Below are 27,253 nucleotides of genomic sequence, written 5' to 3'. Positions count from 1 at the left end.
GATGGAAGAGGTTCCAGCTACGTTTAATGTTGGATAAGCCCTTTCAAATGTAACCAAAGCATTTACGCTTAAAATGCAGCTGCAGATGTTAAAAGCAGTAAAAGATTTGATTTATCTGGCATATAGGTTTGCTGTTAATCCCTGTAAGTGCGTGAATAAGTCAGTTAATATGAAAACAGAGAATTTCAAAGAGAGACAAGTTAATGGCCCTTTAATGTTTGTTCAATTTATCTGATAAATATTAATGGCTGTGTATTAACTGGCGCCGCGCCTCCTGTCTTTTTGCAAAGTAAGCTGAGCATCCCTGATGTACAGTGAAAACCCCAGAGCCGAGGAAAAGAAGTGAGGTGGCTTACAGCCCAGAGATCTGGAGGTGATGGAGCGGGGAGAGAGCCAGAATCATCCCTGAATGTAAGCAGAGTCTGACCAAAATAAGCCATCTACAAAAAACATTTGTGAGCAATTAAGTGATTCATTCTAGTGAGTAATTCTGCAAAATGTGGTTGTAGTATGTGTTGGAATATATTTCCTTTCATCCTCTTGCTTATCCAACCGTGGGGGGATTCTGAAATGCTTTGCAAGCTTGAGCCACATTTATGCAACAAAGACTGTTGACTCTTAAATAGTGAAATCAGACCTCCAGCATGCTTTACGTAATGTTGTGTAGGCTGCTACGAGCTGCCAGTCTTCATGCCTCAGGCCTTGTTTATTCAAGTATACTAAAAATGTATGTGGTCATGGCGTTTTTCACCGCGCACAGGGGGAGCGTTTCAGAAAACAGACACACAGTCATGCATATAAAAATAAATGCACACATGTAATTCTAATAAAATAGTAAAAAATCATGTTTTTCCATGTCATTAGGAGGGCGCGGCTCACACAGCACTGTGTGCCTCTCAGTTATACCTCGATAAAGGCAGACTGTTCAGAAAGGTGAGCGACTGCAATATGAGCAAAACCCAACGAATCCACACGTGAATGACAGAAAACAACAAGAGGGAACGTGTGTGGAGTAAAATATCATCTCAATAAAAAACAACTGAGGTTGTTGCATGTTATCAGCGGTGGAATGTAACTAAGTACATTTACTCAAGAACTGTACTTCAGTGCAGTACTTCCACTTTATGACATTTTATAACTCTACTCCATGACCTCTTAGAGGGAAATACTTTACTTTTTACTCCATTTGTCTGACAGCTTTAGGTATAAGTTACACTTCCTGTCCAGTGAAAATCACGCATCTCCAAATGTGCTGATTTTGAATGTTTGTCATAAACTGAAGGATTAAGTGTTCATTTATGGGTTGGGAAACTTCTTCTACTTCTTGAGTAAAACAAACTAATCTGTCTTCTATTAGCTGGAAAATGCATCATCACAAAGCAGAAAACGGGCTGTTTTTCTTATTTTTTTTTTTTTTTAGAGATACGTAGTTCCCATGGGACAGCCATGCAACAGACATATGATGATCTTATACGATGATGATGCACTGCTGTACATTTAACCACCCAGCAGTATATAAAGCAGTTAAAATTAGCACAACCTTCAACATCTACAGCAGTAAAATGCAACATTCACATTAATGCAACAGTAATATTAACCCAAAAATATCAGATATAACAGTAACACATCGACAGGGAGTATTTGACTTTTTATACTTTCAGTAGATTTTGCAGATAATAAGGTTTTGAACGCAGGACTTGTAGTGGAGTACTTTTGCTGAGTGGTATTAGTAATTTTACTTAAATAAAGGTTTGAATACTTCATCCAGCGCTGCACATAAGTCACATGTGAGTAATCTATAGCTCTGCTTCAAGCTGGTTTCTATTAAGCTTTAATACACAAACACGCCCACAGACGTCGACATGTCTAAATAGACCTGTTTGCTTTGTAATGTCTTCAAAAACTGTGTGAAATACAGAAAGAGCAGAGCTACTGGCTGTACAGGTTGAAAGAGAGCGAAATAAACAGATCAGGGAAGAGATTATCTGAGAGAAAATACACACAGAAAGACCAATCAAAGGCTGCTCTTCAAAACAGTGAAGTCTGCATCACCTGAAGCTAATAAAAGTCCTCACAGAAAACAACAAAAGCTTGAGGTGACTGTTTATGGGGTCTGCTACTCCTCGCTAAATGTAACTGCTGTTCTTTTGTGTAGTCTCCAAAGAGACTTTATGTAAACGAAACCAGTGTCTGGATAATATGATAACACAACATAAGACAGAGAGAGTTAGTCAGTGTGTTCTGCTGATATATATATTGAGCTCTAGTATGTATGTATGTGTGTGTGTGTGTGTGTGTGTGTGTGTGTGTCTATACTATGCTTTTGCATCTGACTGGCTGTGTCTGTGTAAGAAGCTATTAAAAACTCACCCCGTCATGAACCAAAGCCTTCCATGTGTGCTCCAGTTTCTTGATTAGCCTGCGGAAGCAGAGTGAAACATGATTTAATGCAGTGATGTTGAACACGTCCTATATATTAGGGTCACAGGCAAATAACGTAAGCATGGCGCCGGTAGGCTGAGGACCTTAAATGTGCTGTCTGCAGTGATTAAGTTGTTTCACTTGATGGGTAAACAGCATGTGCATATAGTTATTTGACTCCATCTCCAGCCTGTGTCACACTGTAAGATGTACAGCTGATGACTAGTGGTGACCGTGTGTAATCTCATGAGTACTGCCATGATCACCTGTAGGACTGCAGGATGTCGATGATTCCGATGTAGAGAAGAAGTCTCTCTCCTTTTCCATTCACAGCCGGGATACCGCCCATCCTACGATGACAAGCAGAATCAAACTGAAATAACAAGGATGTCATGATCTGTGTGCGTATGGATGCTGTTCATGTACAGAAAAACACGTCCTGCAGGCAAATCGGTCCAGTGAAGAGCTCAGATTGAGGCTTTTACTATGAAGCAGCTGCAGAAAGTTTTCTACGTTTCCCAGCCTTATTTTCATTATCACAAAATCCCATTATAATCAAGCTAAGTACCATCAAATTATAAGTCCCAGTTAGATGGCTCGACTTAAAGCCAGCAGAATTCTTGGCTTATATCACTGGAGATGGGAACTGCTGCTTAACTGTGAAGGTGCAGAGATGTGAGAATCCAGTGACAGAGGCTGCACATTTCTATTTCTTTCAGGTGTTTGCAGTCATTCAGACTGCGTTCACGCTATTTAATCTATCTTAGACGAAAGCAACTCCCTTCCTTCGCACCACAGTCAAAATCAAAGCTGTTTTCATGTCACTGCCTGCAGGTTTGAGCCTCGAGCTGAACTGCCAACCTTTTAATCCACACTGAACCTAAGCACAGCCTGAGATCTTCTGGCACGACACTACTGACTGTGTGACGGGTAAATCTCAAGTTTGTGCTCAGGGTCACATGAAAGTGGAGCAGCCTGCTTCAGTGTGACCTTTGGAATCTTTCCTCAGGTCTTGTTTTATAAGCTAGTTGTCTTTTTAGACCAGGAGATTATTTGTTCTGAAGGAACGTTTGCCCACCTGCAGTGCAGCTGTTAAAACTGTGAACAGGTTAAAGTCTAAAAAAGTGTTTACTTGTGAAACACTGCATGAGAGCTGTAGTTCAAATTTGAGCACTGAAACGGTTTAAAGGGTCAGAAGAAGAGCGGAAAGATGAAGTGTAAACATTTCAATAAGTGGTAATTGTTTGATGAGAACACTGAAGACGCTTTGTTAAAAAGATCTGAAGAGGGAGAGTGAATCGTAAATACTGAAAGTGGTTGAACTATCAGTCGAAGAGAAACAGATCAAAGCGTTTTAATTTTAAGAGCTAATAAATAAAAATGTATTATCGTTAATGTATATCCCACTTTATTTATTATCACTAATGTGGCGTGAAAGTCTGAGTCATGCACTCCCTTTTTTTAAGTATCAGCAGTCACATTTATCACCCAGCTGACTGCCAACAGCCTCTTGCCTCTGTGGCTAAACTCACGTGTCGTCAGTGTCGATGGACCCTCCGCAGGCAGCTCCTCCCTGGATGGACTCCATGGCTGTGGAGTATAGGGCCTTCTGCTGGGCCACTGGCCTCTTCTCATCGCTGCCGCCCTGGGAGCCCTCCATCTGCCTCTCCCTCTCCGCCTGGTCTATGTTGTGAACCCCGAGCAGCAGACTGTAGTCCATGATCTTAAAGCTTTCCAGCACCTGAGCGAAAGGACACATGCAGACAGGTGTAAGCGTGCAGTGATTGACAGACGTGTGACGTTTAATTCAGAGTGAAAGCTTTTATCCGGAGTGCATAACAGCGTCAGCACCAGAGGGAACGAGAGCAGGAACGCTGGGGATGTTAATGCTATGGAGAAGATAGTGAGCTGCACGCTGCATGCACACATTAATAATCAATGTGTAAAACAGCCAGGGTGTGCACATACGCTCCCTCCAGAGCACAGGCACCATAAAAGTAAACGCGAGGTGGTGATTTAAAGACAAGGGCAGGCCTGCAACCAGACCAGACACCTTGTTAAACCTCTTGCTCGTAACAAAGCTCTAATTTATAGTGAAGGACCCCGGGAACGCCAAACACTCTCATAAATAGGTTTTTCTTTCCCTGCCTCCTTCACCCCCTCCTCCCTCCATCCACAATCCTCTATTATTAATCAGGGCACCATACGAATCCTGCTTTTTCCAACACTTATCCGTTTCCTTTTGTGGACTTTCTGCTCCCTCTTTGCCCTCGAGACGCTGCATTATGGCATCACTTTATCCTTCCTTCTATCATCCCTCTAATCCTTCCCTCTAACCATCACTGCCTTCTCTCTCTCTCTGGAGACTCTTGATCAGGGTGTTATGCGGATCCTCCTTCAGAATCAGTAAACCACCCTCGCCATCTCCCCCTAAGCTGGTTCTCCCTCGTCCCTGTCTGTCTTAACATAAAATAGAAGTGGAGCTTTCACATAGCAGCTCTCCCTCCGTCTAACTCACCAGGCAGTCTCTCTGTAGGGTCTTGACCAGTGCGTTGTAAGTGTCCTGGTCCAGCATCAGTCCATCCTGCAGGTCCTGCATGAAGTCCAGGTCTTTGAAAGTGGGCCTGGCCTTCTCTCTTTCCTTCTTGGACGCTCGCCTCTTGTAGGTGGAGCCCTTCAGGTCGTATTTGAGGTGCATGCGAACTACGCGGGGAAGGACATTGTTCATCACCACCACGCGGATGTTCTTCCCGCCCGACTGGACACAGTAGAGGCCGAAGAACTTGGGCAGCAGAGTGCGGGGGTTCTGATTCAAGTTCTGGGGAAGAGTGCAAAGGAAAAGGCATAATTAATGGACTTATAAATTGAGTCTATCGGGCTTCGCTAACATTTTTGTGGGGAAAACTTGTCTGGGTCACCACAAAATGTATGATCACACTTCACAGGATTGAATCTTTATAAATGCCAACGAGCAACATGTGTCAAATAAATCTTACAGGAGGAGAAAAGGATAACACTTTTAATATAAAACATGTGAAAATTTCTTTGGTGTACAAAGATTTCCAGGAAAATACAAGACAGCAGGAACACGAGGTGACAACACAGAATCATTTTTCACGTAGTGGGACTCATATACATGAGCAATAGGACAGGCGATGCATGTTCTGCAGAGTTGATTGATAAACATACCGCAATTCTCAGTGTACACACACTCTGGCAACAGTTCACACCGGGAGGCATTACATAACCAACACAAATCAAGATCTTTCTCACAGTGCCATGAAACATGGAAGTGGTTAGGCTCAAACTGTGATTACATTTCTGTCTCATCGGGGTACAATCCAGCCACAGTGCATGGAACTGGAATTAAACAGGGGCTGCAGGGGAAGTGGTGGAGACTTAGCATAACAGCCCAATCCAAATTTCAAAGCCAATTTCAAAAAAGAAGATTAAAATGAGAAAACTTATGCTGGAGTCTTTGTGAAATCAATGACCTTTCACAAGCCACCATAACTTTCCCCATAGAGCTGCAACAAAACAGAGGACATCGCCTTGGATTTAGGTAACTGTGACAGGCATTTTTACCTTTTATTGACATTTTACTGACTAAAAGAACAACTGATTATTGGAGAAAATAACTAGCTGATTATTCAATGATGAAAATAATTGTTGCTGGCCTGCAACGACACCCTGTAGGAATGAAATGCACCAGAAACAACTAAAACAAAGGTGAAACATTATCTAAGAATGCACCTAGTTTACATGCAATTACCTGCTTGTAAATATTTGACATAGCACTTAAACAAGTGCTTCTTTTCTTGCATGTGTGTATTGTTACTCAATACAAGACCCTTCCCTCAACCACCAATCTGTGTTGAATATTTCAGGAGTCAATTCAACCAAATTAGGTTAGTCTGAGCCGCACAGTTAAAAATCTGCTTTGACCTTGGGACCTGGGCCAGCTTGGTCCCATTAGAGCAATGGGAAGGAAGGGAAGGAGAGAGAGAGAGAGAGAGAGAGAGACAGAGAGAGAGAGACAGAGAGAGATAGATAGAGAGAGAGAGAGAGAGAGAGAGAGAGAGAGAGAGAGAGAGAGCGCCGTGGTCCACATAGTGATGACACACAGCATTCAGGGTAGCAATGACTTCAAGAGGAGATAGAGAGAGGAGCAGAGGACAGATGAGGGATGAGTGCGGAAGTGAGGCTAAAAGGCAGCAGCACTCTGTGAACAACCTTCAGGTGAGAGAAACTGGACGAGAGAGCGGCAGAATGACCGAGAGAGCCTGCAGAGAGAGGGAGAGAAAGTGCATCCTCTGCCCTCAGCCACACACGACCCTTCTGTCAATGTTAAGAGGGCAGAGCAGTGACGAGCCAACAACACAGACACGTGAGGGAGAGGAGAGAGGGATGGAGAGCAAACATGAGCGTGAAGGAAAGGCAGAAGGAGAAAGAGTGGATTAAAACACGGGACAGAGCGAGAGATAAAGGAAAATAAATTACACCGAGCAGCGGGGGGAGTGACAGCACATTAAAACGTGAGAGAGGATGGAAAGTCCGGGCGTGTGATGGAAGGAGAGAACACACAGAGGGGAGAGAAGTGGCAGCAGTGGGGAGTTACATCACTGTGATCTGTATGCTGCCCAGAGCCAGACTCCTCAGCCAGCCCACTACCATCAGCCAGTCAGCTGTGGAAGACATGCGGCGCTCCACCAATGGCTGCCTGCATGTTGTCTGTTGTTATGTTTGCTACAAATACAGACAAGGTTGAGTGCATGAAACTACATTTTGCCGTTACATGTGTGGTGCTTTGCCGGTTTTCTTCTTCACATTTTGATGTCGATGCTTCTGAGAGTCCATCCACATTATGTTTTGCATATTTTTTACACTGCGTTTATCTCGGCACGGGTTTGATTTGCCCATTTATCTGTAATATTATTATTATATCCGTTTCCCTCAGTGCACCTGCTCTGGCCTCGGGCGACAGCCATGCTCCATGAGCCTACATCTCTCTACCTTCATCAAACCTTTATCTTAGACCAATTATACCTGCAAAAATGCTTCAGAGTGCAACTTAAATGGAAAAGGTCACAGTAAATGCGCTGGGCCTTTAACGTCCCCGAATGATTAAATGAATTCCTGCAGTGGTCTTTGGTCACGGCTGTCAGAAGACGAATAAACACAAGGCTGTAGGCTGTGAACCTTAAAGAGGCTGGAATGGTAGCATGGACATACATGGAGCTGCTGCTGGGTGAGTTCATTCAGAACGACCGAGGAGACGGTGGGAGGGGATCCTGTTGAGATACTCCGGCCAGTCTCTTATGAAACCGCATGGCCAGAGGTTTCAGTCAGGGATCACAGAGCTGTTATGTCCGTTTTGATACAAAAAGGATGTCAGGCTCGGGGGGGGGGGGGGGGGGTTTCCAGGGTCTTACATAAACCTGAGATCTAAAAATATGCCTCAAAATATGATGGCCACGGAGAGCGGCATTTAAATGAAAGCGTGAGTGAGGCACGAGTGCAGTGGCGTCTTCAGACCCAGATTCCACAACACCGACAGACTTTTATACAGTGTGTATGAATCTGTGTGCTTGAGCAATATTGATTCACCGCGTGTGTGATGCCTACCATGAAGGGAAAAATGGCGAGAACGACTGAACCTGAAAGCAGCTGTTCAGGCTCACTGGGCCAGCTTATTTGAACTGAACTCTGACATGGATTTTTTTTTTCACACACACTTACCATGTAGTATCCCGGCAGCAGTTTCTGTAAGAACTCGGCCTCCTTGTGCATCACAGTCTTGATGATGAACTCGTCGTCCTTTGTAAGGTAGAAGACCGAGCCACTCGCCCCGGGATTGGACAGCTCGATCAGAGGCTCATTACACAGGGAGTACTGCCGAGGTGTAAAAACACACACAGGAAGGGAGAAATGTTCAAAACAAAGAAAACCTGAAGCAATTCCTCAAACAATCTTACACTGTACATTTGCCTACCGTTAGCCTAGCCTATTAGCCTAGCGCAACACTCGCACCCATATTGTGGTATTAACCAAACAGTCTGAAAAAGAAATTTATGACTACCTTAATCCAAATAAAATTATGGTTAAATATAGATATATGTTGTTCAAACTGTATTCATATTTGTCTTGAATCGAGCAATGGCCATTATAGTCTTTGTGGAAATTTGCTGCACTGGAGTAAATCTAGTTGGGCGTTACACGCCAAAGAGGCAGGCACATCTCTCTCTTTTCTACAGTTTTGTTATTTAAGGAACAAATGCTCATTTTTCACAGTTTGTCCAGGAAAACCAACTGTGTTAATTTTCTACCATCTGAATCTAATTCGGTGCAAAAACAACAGCTCGAAAATGAGTAGAGGAAAGCAACAAGGGTATACTATGATCACCAAGTGATATAAAAGACAGAGTGAACAGGAAAAAACCTTTCAGATTTATGCTGAGGGGGGAACAGCCACGATTGATGTCCTACATAGAAAGTAAACCACAAAACAAATGAGTTCTCCAAGCAATCCATGTTAACAGCCTCATCCAAGTGCTGTAGAAAAGCATCAATATTTAACATTATTGCAGTCAAAGCAAACACAGCCATCAATAGAGTATGGGAGACCAAATTATTGCAACAATAACTAATAACTTTTCATCACCTTGATAAAGCTCCTCTCATAAATCCCTTTCAATAACACATTAGAGGAGTACCAAATCAATTCAGCTTTGCACTCCCACAACATGGCCAGACTCACAATAAACTCAATGCAGCAGAAACAGATATATTCTTCTTTTCCTACATTACCCACAACGCAACTCAAACAGATCTGTACACCAATTCAGGTGTGCTTTGCTCGTAGCGGCTAACGTAGCCTCCAGCCGCTAGCCTCAAGCGGTGGCGCACCCCTTTAATGAACCATGACAATCTGACTACAGCCCCCATGGATCAAAATATGTGAAACAGGAGTCGCCTGCAGTGCTGACAATGAGCTCCATTCAAAACACTGGTGCTCAAACACAAACAACAGCATGTTGAAACACATATGCACGACGAAACAGCGGCCAAGATCAATAAAACAAATCCAAACGCAGACAAGCACACATATCGTGTAGACGCATGCAGAAACACACATAAAGAAGAAGAAATGATGGTCTGGAGCAGATACAGACTGCGGGTGAGAGAGGAACAAAGAGCGAGGAAGAAGTGCAGCACGTATAGATTAGACTCGTTTAGATGGAACATAATGACTGCTTTGAAATTCCAGCTTTGTTAAAACACACATCAGACTCCTGCTGATGTGATGATTAGCACAGCTTATTAGCTCATTCGCTCCCTCGTTCTCAGCTGCTTAAAAGCAAGTAATGACAGACATCAGTTTTTAGAAAAATGAAGCTGTCCCCACCAACCTTCTGCTAACAGCTCACTTTTCAAGCAACCCTCTCGGAAGAGCCTGACATTTATTTTCATACCCTTTTTTTTTTTTTTTTACATCAAAGCTCTGCTGAACGGGGTTAATGAAAAAATCTTCAAATGGTATGGCTGACTGGAAATGGTAACATGCACGGAGGCATGTAAAAGGATGTTATCTTCACACCTAGAGGGCTAATTTAACAGACAGGAAAAGATTTTTGTAGATTAAACACCCGTAAAGGTGATAAAGTCGGGAATGAACATGTTCACCAGTGAAATTTGACCTGTGTGCACCGACGTCCTGCGGCAGCCGACATTAAGGACTCTGCAAAGAACAGGCTTCTTTTTGAGCATCACATATCTCTACAGCTGCAACACTTAATCAAAGAATTGATTTGGCAACTGACAGAAAATTAATCTGCAGCTATTTGATCATCGATCAGCTGTTTTAGTCGTTTTCAGTCAAAATGAAAAGCGATCGCTGGTTCCAGTCTCCACACTGCGAGAGGCAAAGAACTTTATTATATCACGCTGGCCTGTGGGAAATTAAAACTGGCATTTGTGACTTTTGTTTAACATTTTTTTGATAAAACCAATAATCAAGAACGTAATTTTATGTTGCTTGTTGGTCCGGCTAGAGTCACAGGTTGCAGGTTTTTCCACTCAGACCCGTGCAGTATTTGATCCCTCTCTTTCATTTGAGCCACACATCAACTATATAACACCTTTGCCCGTCTATCACATCCAGACACTGAAATCCTTGTACACGCTTCATAACAGCTAGACAACACCACTGTAATATACTTGTCTCTGCCCTGCCTAAAACAGTAACAGAAGGTTTCCAAATGGTCCAGAACGAAGCTGCCAAGTTGGATCATATAACACCAGTACTGATGTCTCTGCGTCGGCTTCCAGCTGAAAGTCCTCCTTCTTACCCATAAAGGCTTTAAATGGTCTGGCTCCCTCACATGCTTCCAGTATGGACATATACTGCTCTGGCAGAAGTCTTAAAAGATGTTTTGTTTTCCCACTCAGAAGTGCACAAGCCAAATATGTCACACATGAATGAATAAATGAGAACATAGCGCTGGGCTCTTATACAGATGCTCCTCCCAAACACCTCATTAAGACCGCTATGGAAAACTCCTTTAAAGGCGGACTAATTTGTGGAAAAGCAGGGAAAGTTCATGGAGTGTATTTCTGGCTAAACACAAGTTAAAAGTTTACATAAATGTGGCAGGATGAGGGGGGAAAGACTAAAGTGCATGAAGTCCGTCTTTAGTGTGTGATTGAGGGAGTCTGTCCCCAGATGACCTACAGTGTGTGTGGCCATATGGTGAGGAGTGACCACAGGCTGGCTGAGAAGAGATGGCAGAAACAAGGCAGGACGTGGCGTTTCCACGTGGTTCCAGTGCCGACGCATTAAAGATTACGTGCACACGGAACATGCAGAAACACTGACGAAGCAGTGTATGTATATTCTGCTAGACTGCTCAGGGCAGAGCGGTGAATCACGCAGCCTCCAGCTCCTCCACGCTGATGAGCTGTGACAAGCTGCAGACCTTCCTCCCCTCTCTTCAGCCATCCTCTCTCCTCCTCTTGTGCCGTTGCATTGCTTCTCCTTCTCGCTCTTCCCCTCTCAGCTCCCAGCTTCTCAACCGCAGTGCTTTGTTAATTCAGTTACTATTTCCTGTCTTCACATCTTTCTGTTTACTCACTCTGTGTGGTTCACTCTGTCTTTTCCTGGCCTTGCCTCCCTTGCTTCTTAAATCCCTCTTCTTTCACTTTGTGCCAAATAGTTCTAATCTTCTAATTAAATTAGGGGCACAGATGATGCAGCTATGAGCAAGTAGAAATCTTACCAGGTAGTCATCCGGCCTGATGCCAAACAGTTCTCTGAAGTAGCGGAAGGCCACAGGAGCGTACGTTTTAAAGCGGAAGTCTGGGAAATGGTGGGCCGGAGTGAGGTTGCTGCCTTCACTGAGGAGCAGATCAGGGGACAGTAATCAAAGTCAATATACAGAACCACTCCACAGACATACCAGCAACATACATTTGTTATTATCCATACAAGCACTGGAATTACACTGCCTTCATACAGTATGCTTTTTATATGTTTGGCTGCAGGAGAGACCTGGGGAAGAAGATGCTCTCCACCACGTAGAAGTCCTGCATCAACACATCCCTCTCAGGCTTGGAGCTCAGGTTGCCCACCGTGTAACCGATGCCCAGCTGGATGGCACCTTTCAAGGCTGAGGATGTGGTCTGTGGAGAGACGGGTGAGGGAGGCAGAGGGGGGCGTGATGAGAGACATACTTGCTCCGTCTTTAACCCTCATGAACAGTCCAATTCTGAGTTCATTAGCATTTATGCAAAAAAAAATCCAGGATGTGTTCAGTTTTCTGTGCAAAATGGAGACATGTTTAGAGCCAGAACAGACATCATGGCCACAGCATGTGATGTCTACAGTACCTTCTTATAAGTAGTTTCCCCTGATGCATCCACCCCTCTGTGGCCGATCTTCTTTCCCTGACCAGGCTGGCCTGAGGATGAGGGCATCTGATGGAAAAAAAGAGAGGGACTTGTATTATGGGGATAGGAAGCTTTGCACCTGTTCATTAACATTGATTATTTAAATATTAAAGGCGGGAGAGCGACGCAGTATTAATACATGAGAGCAGATTTCGAGCTTTGATGTTATGAACTGACTTTCACGGAGACCAGGTGTTCATTTTGAAGCAAAATGCAAAGTTTGGTGCACCTGTTCTAAGGATCTTTAATTAGTGGAACTCAATCTAACTCAAACTGTGCATAGCATGGGGTCTAACAGCACAGCGTGTAACCGAATCTGATTCACAAACTATTGTGATGGCAGACGCTGCAGCGGATATTTTAGATCTCAAAGGCGGACATCCAACATAAACATTTCTGGTGCTGTCGTAAATAATGTTCATTGAGCTTTTTGGTTTAAACAGGCTTTTAGCAAGAATTAGATGTTCTCAGCACACTCAAATTAAACAAATTGCTCTGTACGTCTAAATGTTGGCTTTAAGGTACAATACTGTGACTGCAGTGCCAGATGGATGGGATTTACCAAATTAGGAGGATTAAAAGAGTGTGAGCCAAGTTGTCTGGCAGGACGAAGAATACTAAAGTGATATTTAAATAATGTGTTTGACTACACTTTCTGGTACTCTGTAGTCTTCATGCACCAAGGGAGGAAAACCGTGTGCAGCAAATATTAACTGAGCCAAATATTAATTGCCCAACATCCTCACATGAAACCTTTGGAGGGAGTTCATTTGTGCTAAAACCAAAGAACTAGTTGCTATTGATATGGAGGATCAAAAATGAGCTAAAAAGAGAAGCATGGCAGAGCAAATGATCACAGGGACAGATGGCAGCTCACCTCTGTGATGAAGGCTTTCTTAGCAGCAGCATCTGAGAGAGAGAGAGAAGAGAGAGGACAGACAGAGATGACCGTGTTAGTCACAGAGATGGAAAGGCTCCATTACTCAGCATCATTAGTGCTCTCTGTGACAATGATGAATCCCAAAGGGGGGACACAGCAGTCCAACATTATGTAACAACAGTGTCAAACACAAGTCGGAGCCTGTCAGCTAGAGGGACTGTAGAAAACTGAAACGTCAGCTACAGGAGAGCCGAGTCCTTTTTAAAGCCCTACATACTGTGTGTGTGTGTGTGTGTGTGTGTGTGTGTGTGTGTGTGTGTGAGACAAAATGCATTTTTAGCCAGGCTAGCAGCATCAGTCAGTCAGTCCACCACTTTGGTCCAGACTGAAATAGAGGATGAACTCTGCTAAAGTGCCACCATGAGGTTCTCATTTGTGGTTTTGGGTGAAACGTCTCATCAACTATCGGACGGATGCCTTCAAATCTTGTACACACATTGATGTCAGGATGCCAATGCCCACTACATGACCTTCCCTTCAGTGTAACTTGTACTTTATTTGGTGCTCATTAGCATATATCAACAAGCTAACGTGCTAAACTAAGGCGGCATGTTGGCATTGTCATTGTGAGCACATTAGCATGCCGAACACCTAACACAGTAAACCTGGCCGGAACAAGCCCAAAAATAGAGGATGATCTATATCCACTGGTGATCAAAAGTAAAATCCAGTCAAAGTCACATTCTAGGTCATATGTAAAGGGTTAAACATACATAAGCATAAATAAATACACATGCATTAATCACCCTTTTACTCAAGTTGGTTGCAGGACGCTTCTTTCTCTTATTTAAACTAACAGGGTAAAAACAGCCCTGTAAGATCTAAATCGCCTATAAGTTTGCTGGAGTGTGAATGAACTAAACGCTCGCACTCTTTAGCAGGCTTTACAAGGCTAATATTATCTGGGCTGACATACGCTTCACCGAGAAACAAACGCAAGTGGCGCACATTACCGTACATATCGTAATGCGACACATCTCAGAGGCACAGCAGTCTCACATCCTGCTGTGTTGTGATCATTTTTAGTCTAACAACAGGATGTAGGCAGTGGAGAAAAGCAATCAGAGGGCTGTTTTTGCCAGGAAGGCTTGAAATAGATGCATAATTATAGATGTATAACATTCAGCATAATAATGAAGAGAAGGCTCAGATGGGCAGGAAAGAGGGAGCACGAAATGAGCAAATGAAAGAGAGGAAAGATACAGAGAGATGGGACGAGACAGGGCTTCAGACAGCACAAGAGTGAGGCTGATTGACTGCCTCTCTGCTCATCATAATCATCACAACCAACATCACACTCAGCCGCCCAGCTGGTGAAATTTATAAAGAAACTGCAGATATGATCACAGCAGCAGCAACACAGTCTGATTGCTATGAATAAATGAATGAAGACACAAACATCAGCGACGAGATAAAAGAATCCGAACTTGGCAGACGCATTGGACAGGACACACGTTTTATTTATGCAATTACTTCCAATTTTTATTTCACTTCTAGGTATCTGGCAGCGTAAGAAAGATCAAACAGAGAGACTGTTGTTTATGACATTGCAATAATTTTGATTTTGGATGGGTGGATTTGTTTTTAATGCTCGCTGCTGCACACTCAAAAGCACATAACGAGCCTTTATCACCGGGACTGACTCGACTCCATGCGGCTGCTTTCGTAGCTTGTTTGGTCTGTGAAAATCTAATTTTAAAAATCAGAAGTACTAAAGTGCAATGTTAATTTCTATAACAGATATATAGTGAATTATTATCATTATTTTATTACTCACAGCTCATGTGCCAGAGACAAAGTTTGGCAGATCGTGTAAAATTGTAATTAGCTTTGATTAGTTCAAAATGTGTGCTTTGCTGCTTCTGACTGCTGTTAGCATTTATTAATTAACTAATAGTATTATAACATTGTTTAATTTGTTAGGGGAAAAAAACAACAAGGTTCAAGCAGCCACAATACATCTTTCCATTGCAAACATTTTGACTTGTCATAGCAGGAAGAGGACGGGCTCATTCATTAATTCATAACAGCAGTGATGGACCGTTCCATTAAGCCTCGCGATAGGTTATTCCATGAGCCTGCACGCACAGCACCAGGACCTCACCTGAGCAGAATGCAGCCATCGCTGATGTTATTAAATAAACCTGTGCTTTTCCTGCCAGGACATGTCAAAATGTCCGCAGTGAAACGGGCCTACTCCTTTTCACACTCCTTTTCACGTAGACATTTTGTTTTGTTAGACAAGAAAAGCACAAGTGAAGCTATTAACATGAATCACAGCTCCATTCAATCATTAAAGTAAAGCACGCTAGTAATGCACAACACCAGGACCCTGGAACCAACGGAGCTAAACGATGGACAGCAAATACTAGTGTTATTAGTTTCACCTGTGAGTCTTATGCTGTGATACGCCAAAATATCTGCAGTGAAAAGAGTGTTTTACCTCAACTGTCACTGTTTTGTGTTCAAGCAGCTTCAAGCAAGAAACTCCAGATTGTTTGACAAGTGTAGACCCTAACATATTTAACATTATGCATTATTATTTATCAATTTAGGCCAAATGGCGTCTAACCAGTGTAAAACGAATCAGTCCGCCTCACCTGCTGAGACACTAACAGGTAACCTATATAAGCCAGTGTCAGTCAGGAGTGAAATAGCATCCTCACAGCTTGCCTCTGTGATTGCAGCTGAATTGATAGCCAGCCTCTCTACTCTCTGTGCGCCTGCCTGTCTGCCTGCCTGCCTCTCGTGGATGCCCATGTGACTGAGCCACAAAATAGCCTATTTGCCACCCCTCCTCCTGCTCTGTCTCTCTATCGCTCTCCCTCTGTCACACACACATTCGCACTGGGAGCAAGCCAAAGTGTGCCGATGCAATCCCGGCAATGCTCCCTGCAAGCTGGAACATCCAGGGAATAAAAATTGAGGGAGAGGAAAAAAAAACAAGCTGTTGGTGAAGGAATGTTTGCAATGCAGATAATTAAAGAGGCCGCTCTCCTGCTTTGTACCATGTCGTACTACATATTTCTGCCCGTAGGTCCGAGCGTGTGAATGCATGTGATTGCTGTGGTTAGTTCACATCTGCTTCCAATTCCAAATTCCTGCTCCCTGTGTGTACATATATTTTTCCATGTGTTTGTCATGTATCTTACTGCAGCCGTATCTCTTTCTTTCCACAAGCCTGCACCTGTTCAGACTGCCCTCACAGTGTGTATGCCTGCGTAGGTATGTGTGAGGGCGTGTGAGTGTGTGACTGTTAGCTGGGACTACAGATTTTGAGGCACAGTTTGTGTGCAGTGAAGTCAGCCTGAGTCAGGCTGTGTGTGTCCAAGCATGTGCTCCATCTCTCCCCGCTCGACTCCCAGCGAACCACCACCGTGACAGTTTAACCAGAAACACAGATTGATTTGGACCCACACGGTACAGTCAGGCACTACAAAAAACACTAACAGCACAACTACTAATAGCCTTAAACATCACGATAATGCAGTTGATATCACGTCTACTCATTTCTCCACTAACATTTTGCTGTTTTTGAAATCAATAAAGAGCAGGGAGCAGTACTTAGTTGACCTTTATATGAAAAAATGTGTTGCAGACTTATGCCTTCATCTGTGCAAGATATTTCAATATAGAGATATTTGTCTATTCATACAGGTCATTAAACTGCAGCTTTACCATCCTGAAACATCTGTAAATCACACAAATCTACCTAATATCTAAATATGCAATCGATAATCATGATTCAATTATGTGGATTCACATAATTTATTGTAATATTCCTCAATTATCGCTACCCTCAAGCGGTAAGTAAAGCACAGACAGGAACACCAGGACTATAAAGAAAAGTAAAGGATGAGCAACAGAACAACAGAAGTTTGAGAAGAACTTCATTTACTTTTTAGCCATTTAATTTGTGTTTACGCTCGACTGAATGTAATTACATTATGATCACAAGGCACCAATTTTGAGTGACAAAAACATGATGTCCTGCTGCTTTTCTAAGTGAATGCATGATAACATAACAGAGATGGAGAGACATCAAGATAATGAGAGTAAATTACAGCATATAGAAGAAACACAGAGGAAAGGAGTTATAACACTGCAGAGACACAGAGTGCTAAAACATTTCACCTTATCTGTGATAAACTCAACACTTGAGTACTGGCCTAGTTAGGGAATGAATGGTGTTACAGTCACTGAAATCAAGAGAAAGATATATAATAGAGTAAAACTGATAAATACAGAAATCTGTACACACTATCCATTAACAAATTCATCTAATTTCCTTTTAGGCTATTAATAGTCTTGTAAAATTCTCTTTTTACCATATTTCATGATGGCTTTGGTGTAAAACCATCTACAGCCTCAGGAGTCTGACGTGACAACATGCTGTCAGTGTTAACATCCCTCCATTTACCTCTAACAGGAACCCAAGTGATTCCATCCTTGATGAGGGAAAGAGGCTTCAGAATGAGGACACGAGGTAAAATAGGTCCTACTCGCTCATCACGCTGCAGCAGCAGACTGTAGAGTTCTGCAGGGGATGGAACAACAAACAGACCCATCCAACGAAATAGCTCCTAGCTGAGACTGTTGCCCAGCCGGACTGCAATGTGTTGGTTTAATGGCCCACTCTGACAACCCTTGAGAGAGCGGTCCATTACCAGCTGGTGATAGCCATGGGAGCTGATGCGAGATACGGGCTTATTCATATCATTTTCACACACGAACGCCGTGTTTGACTTACTGTGTGTGTGTGTATGTATGTAGGATACATGATCACGTGTTCAGCCAACGTTTGACCCGTTCATACGAGACCACCGTCAGAGCTTAATCCCTCGTTGTTGCCAATTCTCAGAAGACCATTCATACACGCTGCAGCTAAGCCACAGAATTACACCAGACCCTGTATGTTAGCTTAACAGAGCATCACTGCAGCGTCAGCACGAGCATTAATAACAGCGAGTAATTTCATACACGTATTAAAACAAACACGATAAACAAAATCAAGAAGGTCGGTGCACAACAGCTGACACACACTACCGATCCAGTTCCAGTTTGCTTTTTCGTTTTCAAATTAAAATCCGGATACCTCATCGGTCGGAGCTGTTTGGGATCAGTCTTCAACGGAAATTAACATGCGGCCCTGACTACACGTCTCTAATTATGTATCAGTGCATTCACATTCATGCACCAACAGTTTTTTAGCCTATTTTTACATCTAGAAGGTTCATAACGTTGCATTTTCATCATTTAATTAATGAGAGAGACTCTTACTTTCTTTTACTTCGACTTCAGTAGTTTAAAAATTTACACTGTTTACTCTGAGTGAAATATTCAAACCCAAGATTATTCAAATCCTCTCCATCAAATAGAAATATTCAACATGTCTTGTGCGTCATTTTAGACACATTTTCCCAAATTGAGCCTTTGGTATCCTTAGAAACGGTCCACTAGAGTCTCAACTTGACTTTAAATAAAGCTTTGTGAGTTTGCGAATCTTTCCGAATGCCCGACTTCTTGCTTGTTCAGAGTAAATATGCACTGGTCACACCTGCTTGACACCTGATCCGTTTAAAGAGTCAACATTGGTGGTGATATCAATCAGATGAATCGCCCAAGTTTACTCTGTGTGTTTGCTTTAAAGCACACTGCTGATCAGAGGACTGAATATGTGATCGGTCAGGGTTACCACAGCCTTTATAAGTCAGTAACATCTGAACACAGAGTTCCTGTTAAGACTTGACACAATCCAGTACATTAAAATTTAGACAAAACACTCAAATGTGGATATGAAAGTACAGCACAGCACAGTCTGCACCCTCTGCTCTCCACACGCTTTATCAACACCTTTGGTGGTTATTAATAATAAACACTCTTATGTTGTATGTCCTGATTTGGGCTGGAAAATTAAAAATACAGGATCAGCTCTGGCCTCTGTTTATATTCTCTCTCTCTCTCTCTCTCTCTCTCTCTCTCTCTCTCTCTCACACACACACACACACATGCTTGTGCATGCTTTTCTTCCCTCGTATCCATGGTGCCCCAATTGAGGTCAACCAGCATCTTTATGACTAACGCACGTGTGCCTGGAACCAACAGCTGCCTTCCACATGTCCTTTCATGCTGCTGTTAAATAGGGCATTAGCACAGCCACACAGGTGATGCTATACAACTCAGATCAAAATTAAATCTATGGGATCTAAATGATGGCTCGTGTCTCCTAATTGTTAACTTCACATGATGCAGGCAGCATGGACAGCGGTGTCTGACCCAGATGGGATCAATACCGGGACTCCCCGTGGAGGAGCTAAGTAAGAGGCAGTCTTTGAGATGATCGTTATCTTGGCAGAGGCTAAGTGACAGCGCTCCAGCTATCGATTGGGTTTTAATTTTTCATGCCATAACAAAGCAGTGTTTGCTTATCGTGTCAAAGTGCGCCTGACCTGACCCACAGAAAGCAGAAATCCATAAAGCCGGTAAATTTTACAACTCAACAACTCAATACAAATGTGGCGAAAAACAGCTCTCGTGTCAGTATTTTCCGTAGCGAACGATGCTGCGGGGCTGTAACATTATCTCTGACAACAGCGTGAGGATGAGCCGAGTGTGTCAGAGAATCATTCGCTGTCTTTTGTCCAGGATTCTGCTGAAGTTCGTACAGACAGAGCTGCCTCGAGGTCCTCCTTTTTTTTAAGAGTACGTTACTTTGGAGTTAACCTCAGCCTAGTACACTTCACGCAGGAGTTATGCAACAGTGATGGCTGCTGTTCAGACTGAGGGAAGGCAAACTGATCCTGAGTCAGGGTCATCAGGCTATTCCACCTTCGAGCCCTTGATCTCAGCAGCTAGCAGGCTGTGTATTTTTCCATGTCCTCTGTCTCTGGCCATGGCCCAGAATGGAAAGGTGGAGGCAGTAAAGAGGCCTAATTGATTACGTTTGGATGCACGTTAAACTTAACGAGTCAGTATTCAGGATATGATGTTTACTTGGCACACACATGTAATGATAACCACGCTCCTGATAACTCTCAGCTGTCCGTGCAGGCATTATTTTCAGACACATAATAATTGTCTTATCTTATCACGAGTAATGGAAAAGCAACGTGATACTTTGGGCTCAATATTTAACATTTAAAGTGTATTGTTTAAAGGAATACTTCAACATTTTGTCATATGGGCCTAATTGCTTTCTTGGCAAGAGTTTAATAAGAAGATCGATATCACTTTAACGTCTCTACAGTCAATATGAAGCCAGAGCCAAGGATTAGCTTAGCTTAGCATAATGATTGGAAGCAGGGGGAAACAGCAGGTCTGGCTCTGCCTGAAGAAGCAAAACGTACCTTCCAACACCTAAGACTCACTCAAGACACCGTGTTAAACTTTGATCTGTACAAAAACGTTGTCGTCACCAAGCAAAAGGGACAAAACTAAAGGAATAAAAGCTGATATTGGCCTTTTAATCAAATTCTCTGCAAAAAAAGCCAAGTGTCATGTCAAACTATTTCTTTCAAATCATATTTTTCTTTTCTGACCAGCTCTGATGTCATTCACGTCAAAGGCACACCTGTTCAGATGGCAGGCAGCGATCAAAAACCTGGATAATGTGTTTACATGACACAGTATCCTGGTTTCTTTCAGCGTAATCCAGCCCAACCCTGCCAGCACAGAGCTTCTCTGTGTCTCTGTAACTAGGACATGATGTTAGCATGCACAAACACACAGGCACTAATCATGCGGACTCTTTTTTCCTCATGTGCATATGTAGACATCTGCATCACCTGCATGTGAATCTAAACATATCAATAATTCCTCTCCATTGACCATTCCCCCTCGATCAGTTCAGAGCTGCTTGAATGGCGACACTAATAATTAAGGAGTCATCAACTTCCTAATGCTAAGCTTTCCAAAGAGGCTTTAAACGTTCCTCGCAATTACGGTACTCTAGTAGAATAATATGCTTACAGTGTACCTGTACTGAGTCTGCACGTAAACACACACACACACACACACACACACACACACACACACACACACACAGTAATACCAGGTACTTACAGGTTACAGTGTGGATGAACTCAGGTCTAAATAAGTCGAGATGTCTTAAACTGGCACGGTGGTGCCGGCACACATCCACAACCTTCTCCCTAAAATACTCTTCCCCTCAGCACTCCTCTGATTTGCCGAACAAAGCGGCGAGCTCAGAGCGGGGAAAAGCTGCTCCGTCCTCTGCTGTCAGTGCATATCATACACTTTGTATAATACAGTGAACGTGTGGAGGGAGCGGGGGCTGGAGAGGACAGCTTTTCACTATGCCAAGCCAACCATTATGATCAATGGCATCAGGCAAGCAGGCTTAATAAAAAGCTTCTTGCCTTCTGCTGGCTCGGAAAACATCCCTCTGAGACATTTAGCTTGGAGCCGGATGACGAGCAACGCGCAACACAGGCTGCATACAGGCAAACTGCTCGTTCTGTCCAACGTTTGTTTGTTTTACAACACCAAAAGATATCAGTTTACTGTCACAGAAATCAGACAAAAGCAGCTAATCTTCGCAACCGAGGAGCTGAATCCAAAGAATTTTTGATCATTTTGCGTAAAATAGTGTACAGTTTAAGAGACAGGTTGATTAATCAATTAGTCAATTGACAGGAAAGTAACAAAATGCTGTTCTGATAGCTGGTCATTCATCACTGTTGGACATTTGTGTTTGAGTTACCACTGAATTAGTAATCACTTACAGTGTGACTGATGAAAACACAGTATTCATTAGCTGCTAATTATTATTGCAACAGAGATTGTGTTACAGAGCTGCTAAACACTGTGACAATACAGAAAAAAGAGACATGTGACAAGTTAGTTTATACGCTAACCTGCCATTGTACACAACAGGCATTTTTTAAGAGAAAGACTCCAGCGACAGCACTGATTTTCCTGCCATTACAGCATATAAACGCAGATAAACACCAGCTTTTTTATATATTTTAAGGCAACAAACGATTGCAGAGCTGTAAAACAACACACTACACTCCAAAACAGACCAACACATATCAACTCAGGCCTTCCACCATTTTCAGAGCTGGAGACACGACACACAGACACACTGCCCACATCTCCAGTTGGCGAGCTTGATTGCGGTTCACTCAGACAAGATCTGAATCTTCTGAGGTTCTGTCACTGTGACGCAGGCAGACAGGAGCCTAAAAGCAAAGCCAGCTAAGACACGGTCACTATTACTTTACTATCCCTAATCCCAATCCCACTCTTCTCAGGCTACTAGACTAACTGTCTGGATTATCAGGATAAGATGGCACCAACACAAGGACAGGTGGAAGTCAAGAGACCGTCTGTCTGTTTTTCTGGTTGCTGTCCGTCTCTGCTCTGCTTCAACATTAAGAAAAACGCTTTAAAAAATAATGTATTTCTTTGAACAGTTCAGAGACGCTCGTGGATGATGGCAGCGGTGATTATATTTCTATTAAACAGTCGAATTGGCCACATTTCTCAGCTGTTGAAAGGTTGACAAAAATCCTCAAATATCATTAAAATGCCACACCTGCCAGCACTCTGCATCCAGCGCCTGCCTTCAAAATCCAAATCCATCTGTTTAACACTCAAACTGGCTCGAAGTACAGCTGCAGTCGATTAATGAAGAAGAGGAAGAACATTAATCACCAACTACTTTGATAATTGAACTATTGTGATGTAAATAATGTCAAATATTAACAGTTACAGCTTCTTAAATGCAAGGATTTGCTGCTTTTCTTTGCCATTTCTGATAGTAAGTGAAGTGTCTTTGGGTTTTGGATTCTTAATTGGATAAAAGAAACGACCTGTGGGCATCACTTTGAGCTCTGGGAGACTGTGATGAGCATTTTCTCGATTTTTTTGACGATCAATCAATTAACAACCGGCAGATTAATTGACAATGAAAATAATGAAAATAAAATTTCCCGACTGGCTCAGTAGTTGCTGATGGCAGCCAGTGACTCATGTCTAAATCTCCGTGCCTTTCGGGAGAGCCTGCGACATTTACATCTTCATTTCACACTGGGGATCGGACTAATGGAACAGGTGGGTATGAAAGTGTAATTTTTCCTTGGAGAGGCCTGAAAGCTCAGTGGACTTTGAAATGGAAATTCAAAGTGAGGAGATGCAGAAAGAGGTGTCTTTTTTGAAGAGGAGTCTCGCTACTCAGCCAAGTCCTGACAGAGCATTAAGAATGCCATAGTGATAGTAGCTGGTTTTTACACACACCACAGGGACACACACACACACACACAAACACCACCAGAGTCAATAAAACAGCAACTCCTGACTGTCAGCTACGCAGAGATCTCGGTGTGTGTTTGTGGGAATGTGATGCCTGCCCACAGCGCGCATGAACATGTAGACTGAGTACAAATATACGAGTTGTAGTAAATGATATCTCTATATTCACAATGTCTGTCAACAGTTTCTCCTGGATGCTGACTGGTGGGGATGATGTATTAATACTGTTTGATTGACATGTTCAGAGTGTGTGCGTGTGTCCTACACTCTCTCAGGGAGCTCCTGAGGAGGCTGGCAGGGCTGACTAGCAGCACCCTGCTCTGTGGGCAAAGCTAAAAACAGCTCAATCCTCCTGGCAAAATCACACACACACACGCACACGCACACACCGATACACATAAGAGCTCAAACTCTTATGCAATTTCAGTATGTTTTTCATTACTGAGCTCCCAGATCAGAACCGAGCTTAGTGGTCCTTGCTGATCCTCAAAATGCAGTCAAAGCTTTCAGCCAAGAGAAAAAGGTCCTTTTACGGACTGGAGAGGAGAGGAGACTGGGTAGGGAGGGAGTCATGGGAGTGGAGTGGATAATACAAATAAACAGGGTGGTGATCACCCTGGCTCCTGTGTGCTGCTGTTATTGCTGAGAGCAGCATGTGCTACTGGTGACTCAGTAGAGGCTAATCTGCTCTAACTACAGCAGGAACTCAGCTGCACAACAGCATCTGTAATTGCTGCTCATACCTGTGCAGAAAAACCTACAGACACCTGCAGATGTCATCATCCAAATGCTCAGCGGTATTGCATTTATCCCAGCATGCCCCTTAGACCGCAGAACCTGCAGGCTGCCATCTAAACGAATGCATAGACTGCATATGACCAGGCACTGCTGTTGTGTAGCAGCGTCAGGTATATGGTTGGTTACTCAGCAAGGTGTAAAAGATCATTTATCATTCTACCAACACTAAGCTGCCTCTATCTCTTACTGGCATTGTGAGGCTACACAGCCTCTGGTTTCAAAGAGAAGTTCCTTCTACAGCTGCTGTAGGCCCAGATGAATGCCCACAGACAAAATGACAGACAGACCGCAGCCTTGGCCTTTTGTAAAATACATGGAGGAAACACAAAGCTGTCAGTAGAGAGAGCCTGAAGAGGAGTGAGGAAAGTATTTTTCCCTGCAGTGCAGGAAAAGTATCACATACTGATCAGATTTTCACGTTTTTCGCAAGCTTTGGGGTCACCGTAGGTTCTCCTCACTTGGAAAGAGAAGGGAGGCGAAGGGTATTCAGTTCTTGAAATCTGGACCCTCGCTGCTCGATGCCTCTAAATCCTACACACTGGTCCTTTAAGACGGCTGTGCAAATCTGCATGTGCTTTTGTGAATTTCTGTGCAGGATGTGTGAAGCTTAACAAGCGCAACAGACAATCACAAACACTGACCATACTGTATGTCCTCCCACTATTTGCACAATCCTTCCCTGTATGTGTATGGATTAAGGAGACAAATGTACTGATTATATGAAAGCTCGGCATTATCAGCCTCAGATTACAGGTGAGCTATGCTTCCACGCCGGTGTGCCTATTTAATAATTAAACTACACTCCAAAAAATAGGTACAGTGCATCAGAAACTCGACATGAAAACCCATCTGACCAACCAGAGCAGTAAATCTGAAACTGAATGTTTTTGCAGGCCACACTGTGATGTAGACTGAAAACGCAGCCATGATTATTTCAGTCAGCTCCACTGTCTGTGCCCACTGCAAATGCACCATCAGATGGGATGTGAGTCGAATATTGCTTAGACCAGGGTCAGGGAGACTGAATTTGCCAACTAGGCCCACATTGTTTAATGAATGAATAAATTTTCTCACTGCTCAGAACCCATTAAACTTACATAAACCCTCCAGCATCTCGCTCCTCCACTTTGCAAGGCTTTGCTTGCTACTCACTTCCAGCAGACTCAGACTGTGAATAACCGACAGATCCACTGTTTTAAAACTACTGTGAGAGTCTAAAGATCAAGTTTATGCAGATCCACCTTTCATGACTACAGACTCAACTATTTACTGACCCTAAACTTTATCAGGAACAAATTTTCTGGATTCATGTATTATTCATTTGTCACTTTTGCTTTTAAAAAGCCTTAAATGACTGATCATTTAGTAAAGATCCACTAATTGATTAGTCTAATTGTTTGAGCTCTACTGTCTTCATGATGAATATGCAAAGCTGTGATATTCACAGGTTTTTGCAAAAGAAAGGAACGTAAGGGCCTAGAACTAGATGAAGGGGAACCAAGCTTTAACCAATGTGAAATAAAAAAGAATAAGAAAATTAGTCATTGGTTAAAGGCAATTAATAATTTTAATCAATTTTCTAAAAAGCTTATCTGGGGCTTATCTCAGCGAGAGGCAGGGTACACACTGTACAGGTCACCGGTCTAACACAGGGCTGACACACATAGACAAACACATTCACAACTACGGCCAGATTTAGAGTTTCCACTTCACCTCACATGCATGTTTTTGGAGTGTGACAGGAAACGTGGCTGAAACCAACACAGACACCATTAATGAAGCCCCAAGCAGGCACCACTTGAATGCTTTCCTGGTTGAGAATAATAACTCCACGTGGGCGGTTCAAATAAGTTTGACAGCTTCATGCTCCTGTCTGAGTACGCTCGCGCTCCAGGTGCTGATTATGAAATAATAATAGCCTGCACAGTGGGCACAGTAACTCTCTTAATTGAAAACAGCAGGTCTTTGCCTTTCTTCCCCCTCTGAGGGAAGCCAGGGCAGTACGACACTGCAGTCACTGTAAAACTGAGCCAGAGCCTCATCCCATGGCACATATAGCCTTTTACAGCTGCAAAGTCACCACAACAGAAGAAAATGCAGCCTAGAATTCTTTATATGTCTCTCCTCCCTGTTCCTGTATTTACTCACACTCTCACTCATCTTCCCAGCGGCTATCGCTCAGAAAATGAGAAACCCTGGCCGAGCACAAGGACAGACAGCGGCAAACACAACGCTCCTGCCTCGCTGTGGTGTCTGTTTAAAATAGCTACTGTGGCACACATCCCCCCACATGCAGAGAAAATCAGCAGCACGAAAGACGTAACTAAACTGCGTCATCACTTACGTTAAATAATATGACATCAAATAACCCAGCAGAGGGGCGAAATCCTATACAAGACCTGCGATTTGGCCAGCGAGGTACAAACTGACACTGGAAGGGACAGCCACACAGGGAGAAAGGGAGAGAGAGACCTTGTAGAACGAATAAGGAGGAAGCAAACAGATGATAAATTCCACAGAAGGCAACCACCTTTTGTGCTTCCGTCAGCAATTCTGACAGGCCTTGCCTGAAGCGGAGGACAGGGAAAAACACTAAGGGCAGAGGGATGATGGATAGTGACAAATGAGTGGCTGAGCCAAGGGAATCACTGAGAGAGGAGGAGGTAGATGAGTTGTAGCTCGCTTGGGAGTGAGGAGAGAGGAGAGAAGAGGAGAGGGGAGGAAACCAGAGCCGAGGCTGAAGGTGAGAGGCGTTGAGTGCGAGTGCGGGGAGAAGATAAGTGAGATCAATGCTGTCGTGCTGACAGGAGACTATAGGGACAAATTACGACTGCCTGAGGATGAGGAGCTTTGAATGGGACTAAACGCTCAGAC

At 43.3% G+C, this 27,253-nt stretch overlaps 1 protein-coding gene across 2 annotated transcripts in view; it reads right to left on the bottom strand.

Moving 5' to 3' along the window:
• The window catches only part of pip5k1ca (phosphatidylinositol-4-phosphate 5-kinase, type I, gamma a), a 46,372-nt gene that overhangs the window by 15,215 nt on the left and 3,904 nt on the right, over positions 1-27,253 (bottom strand). For both annotated transcript variants that reach the window (XM_076726241.1, XM_076726242.1), the window contains exons 2-10: positions 13,244-13,275; positions 12,307-12,393; positions 11,969-12,099; positions 11,697-11,814; positions 8,161-8,313; positions 4,940-5,239; positions 3,954-4,162; positions 2,688-2,771; positions 2,371-2,419 (exon numbers count right to left, since the gene is read on the bottom strand). In XM_076726241.1, coding sequence (XP_076582356.1) covers positions 2,371-2,419; positions 2,688-2,771; positions 3,954-4,162; positions 4,940-5,239; positions 8,161-8,313; positions 11,697-11,814; positions 11,969-12,099; positions 12,307-12,393; positions 13,244-13,275 — 1,163 coding nt within the window. The remainder of the gene's footprint in view (positions 1-2,370; positions 2,420-2,687; positions 2,772-3,953; positions 4,163-4,939; positions 5,240-8,160; positions 8,314-11,696; positions 11,815-11,968; positions 12,100-12,306; positions 12,394-13,243; positions 13,276-27,253) is intronic.

This window comes from Chaetodon auriga, chromosome 3 (assembly GCF_051107435.1).
Source record: "Chaetodon auriga isolate fChaAug3 chromosome 3, fChaAug3.hap1, whole genome shotgun sequence".
Lineage (NCBI taxonomy): Eukaryota > Metazoa > Chordata > Actinopteri > Chaetodontiformes > Chaetodontidae > Chaetodon > Chaetodon auriga.
Note: the sequence above shows the minus strand (reverse complement) of the source record. Positions and strands in the feature narration are given on the sequence as shown.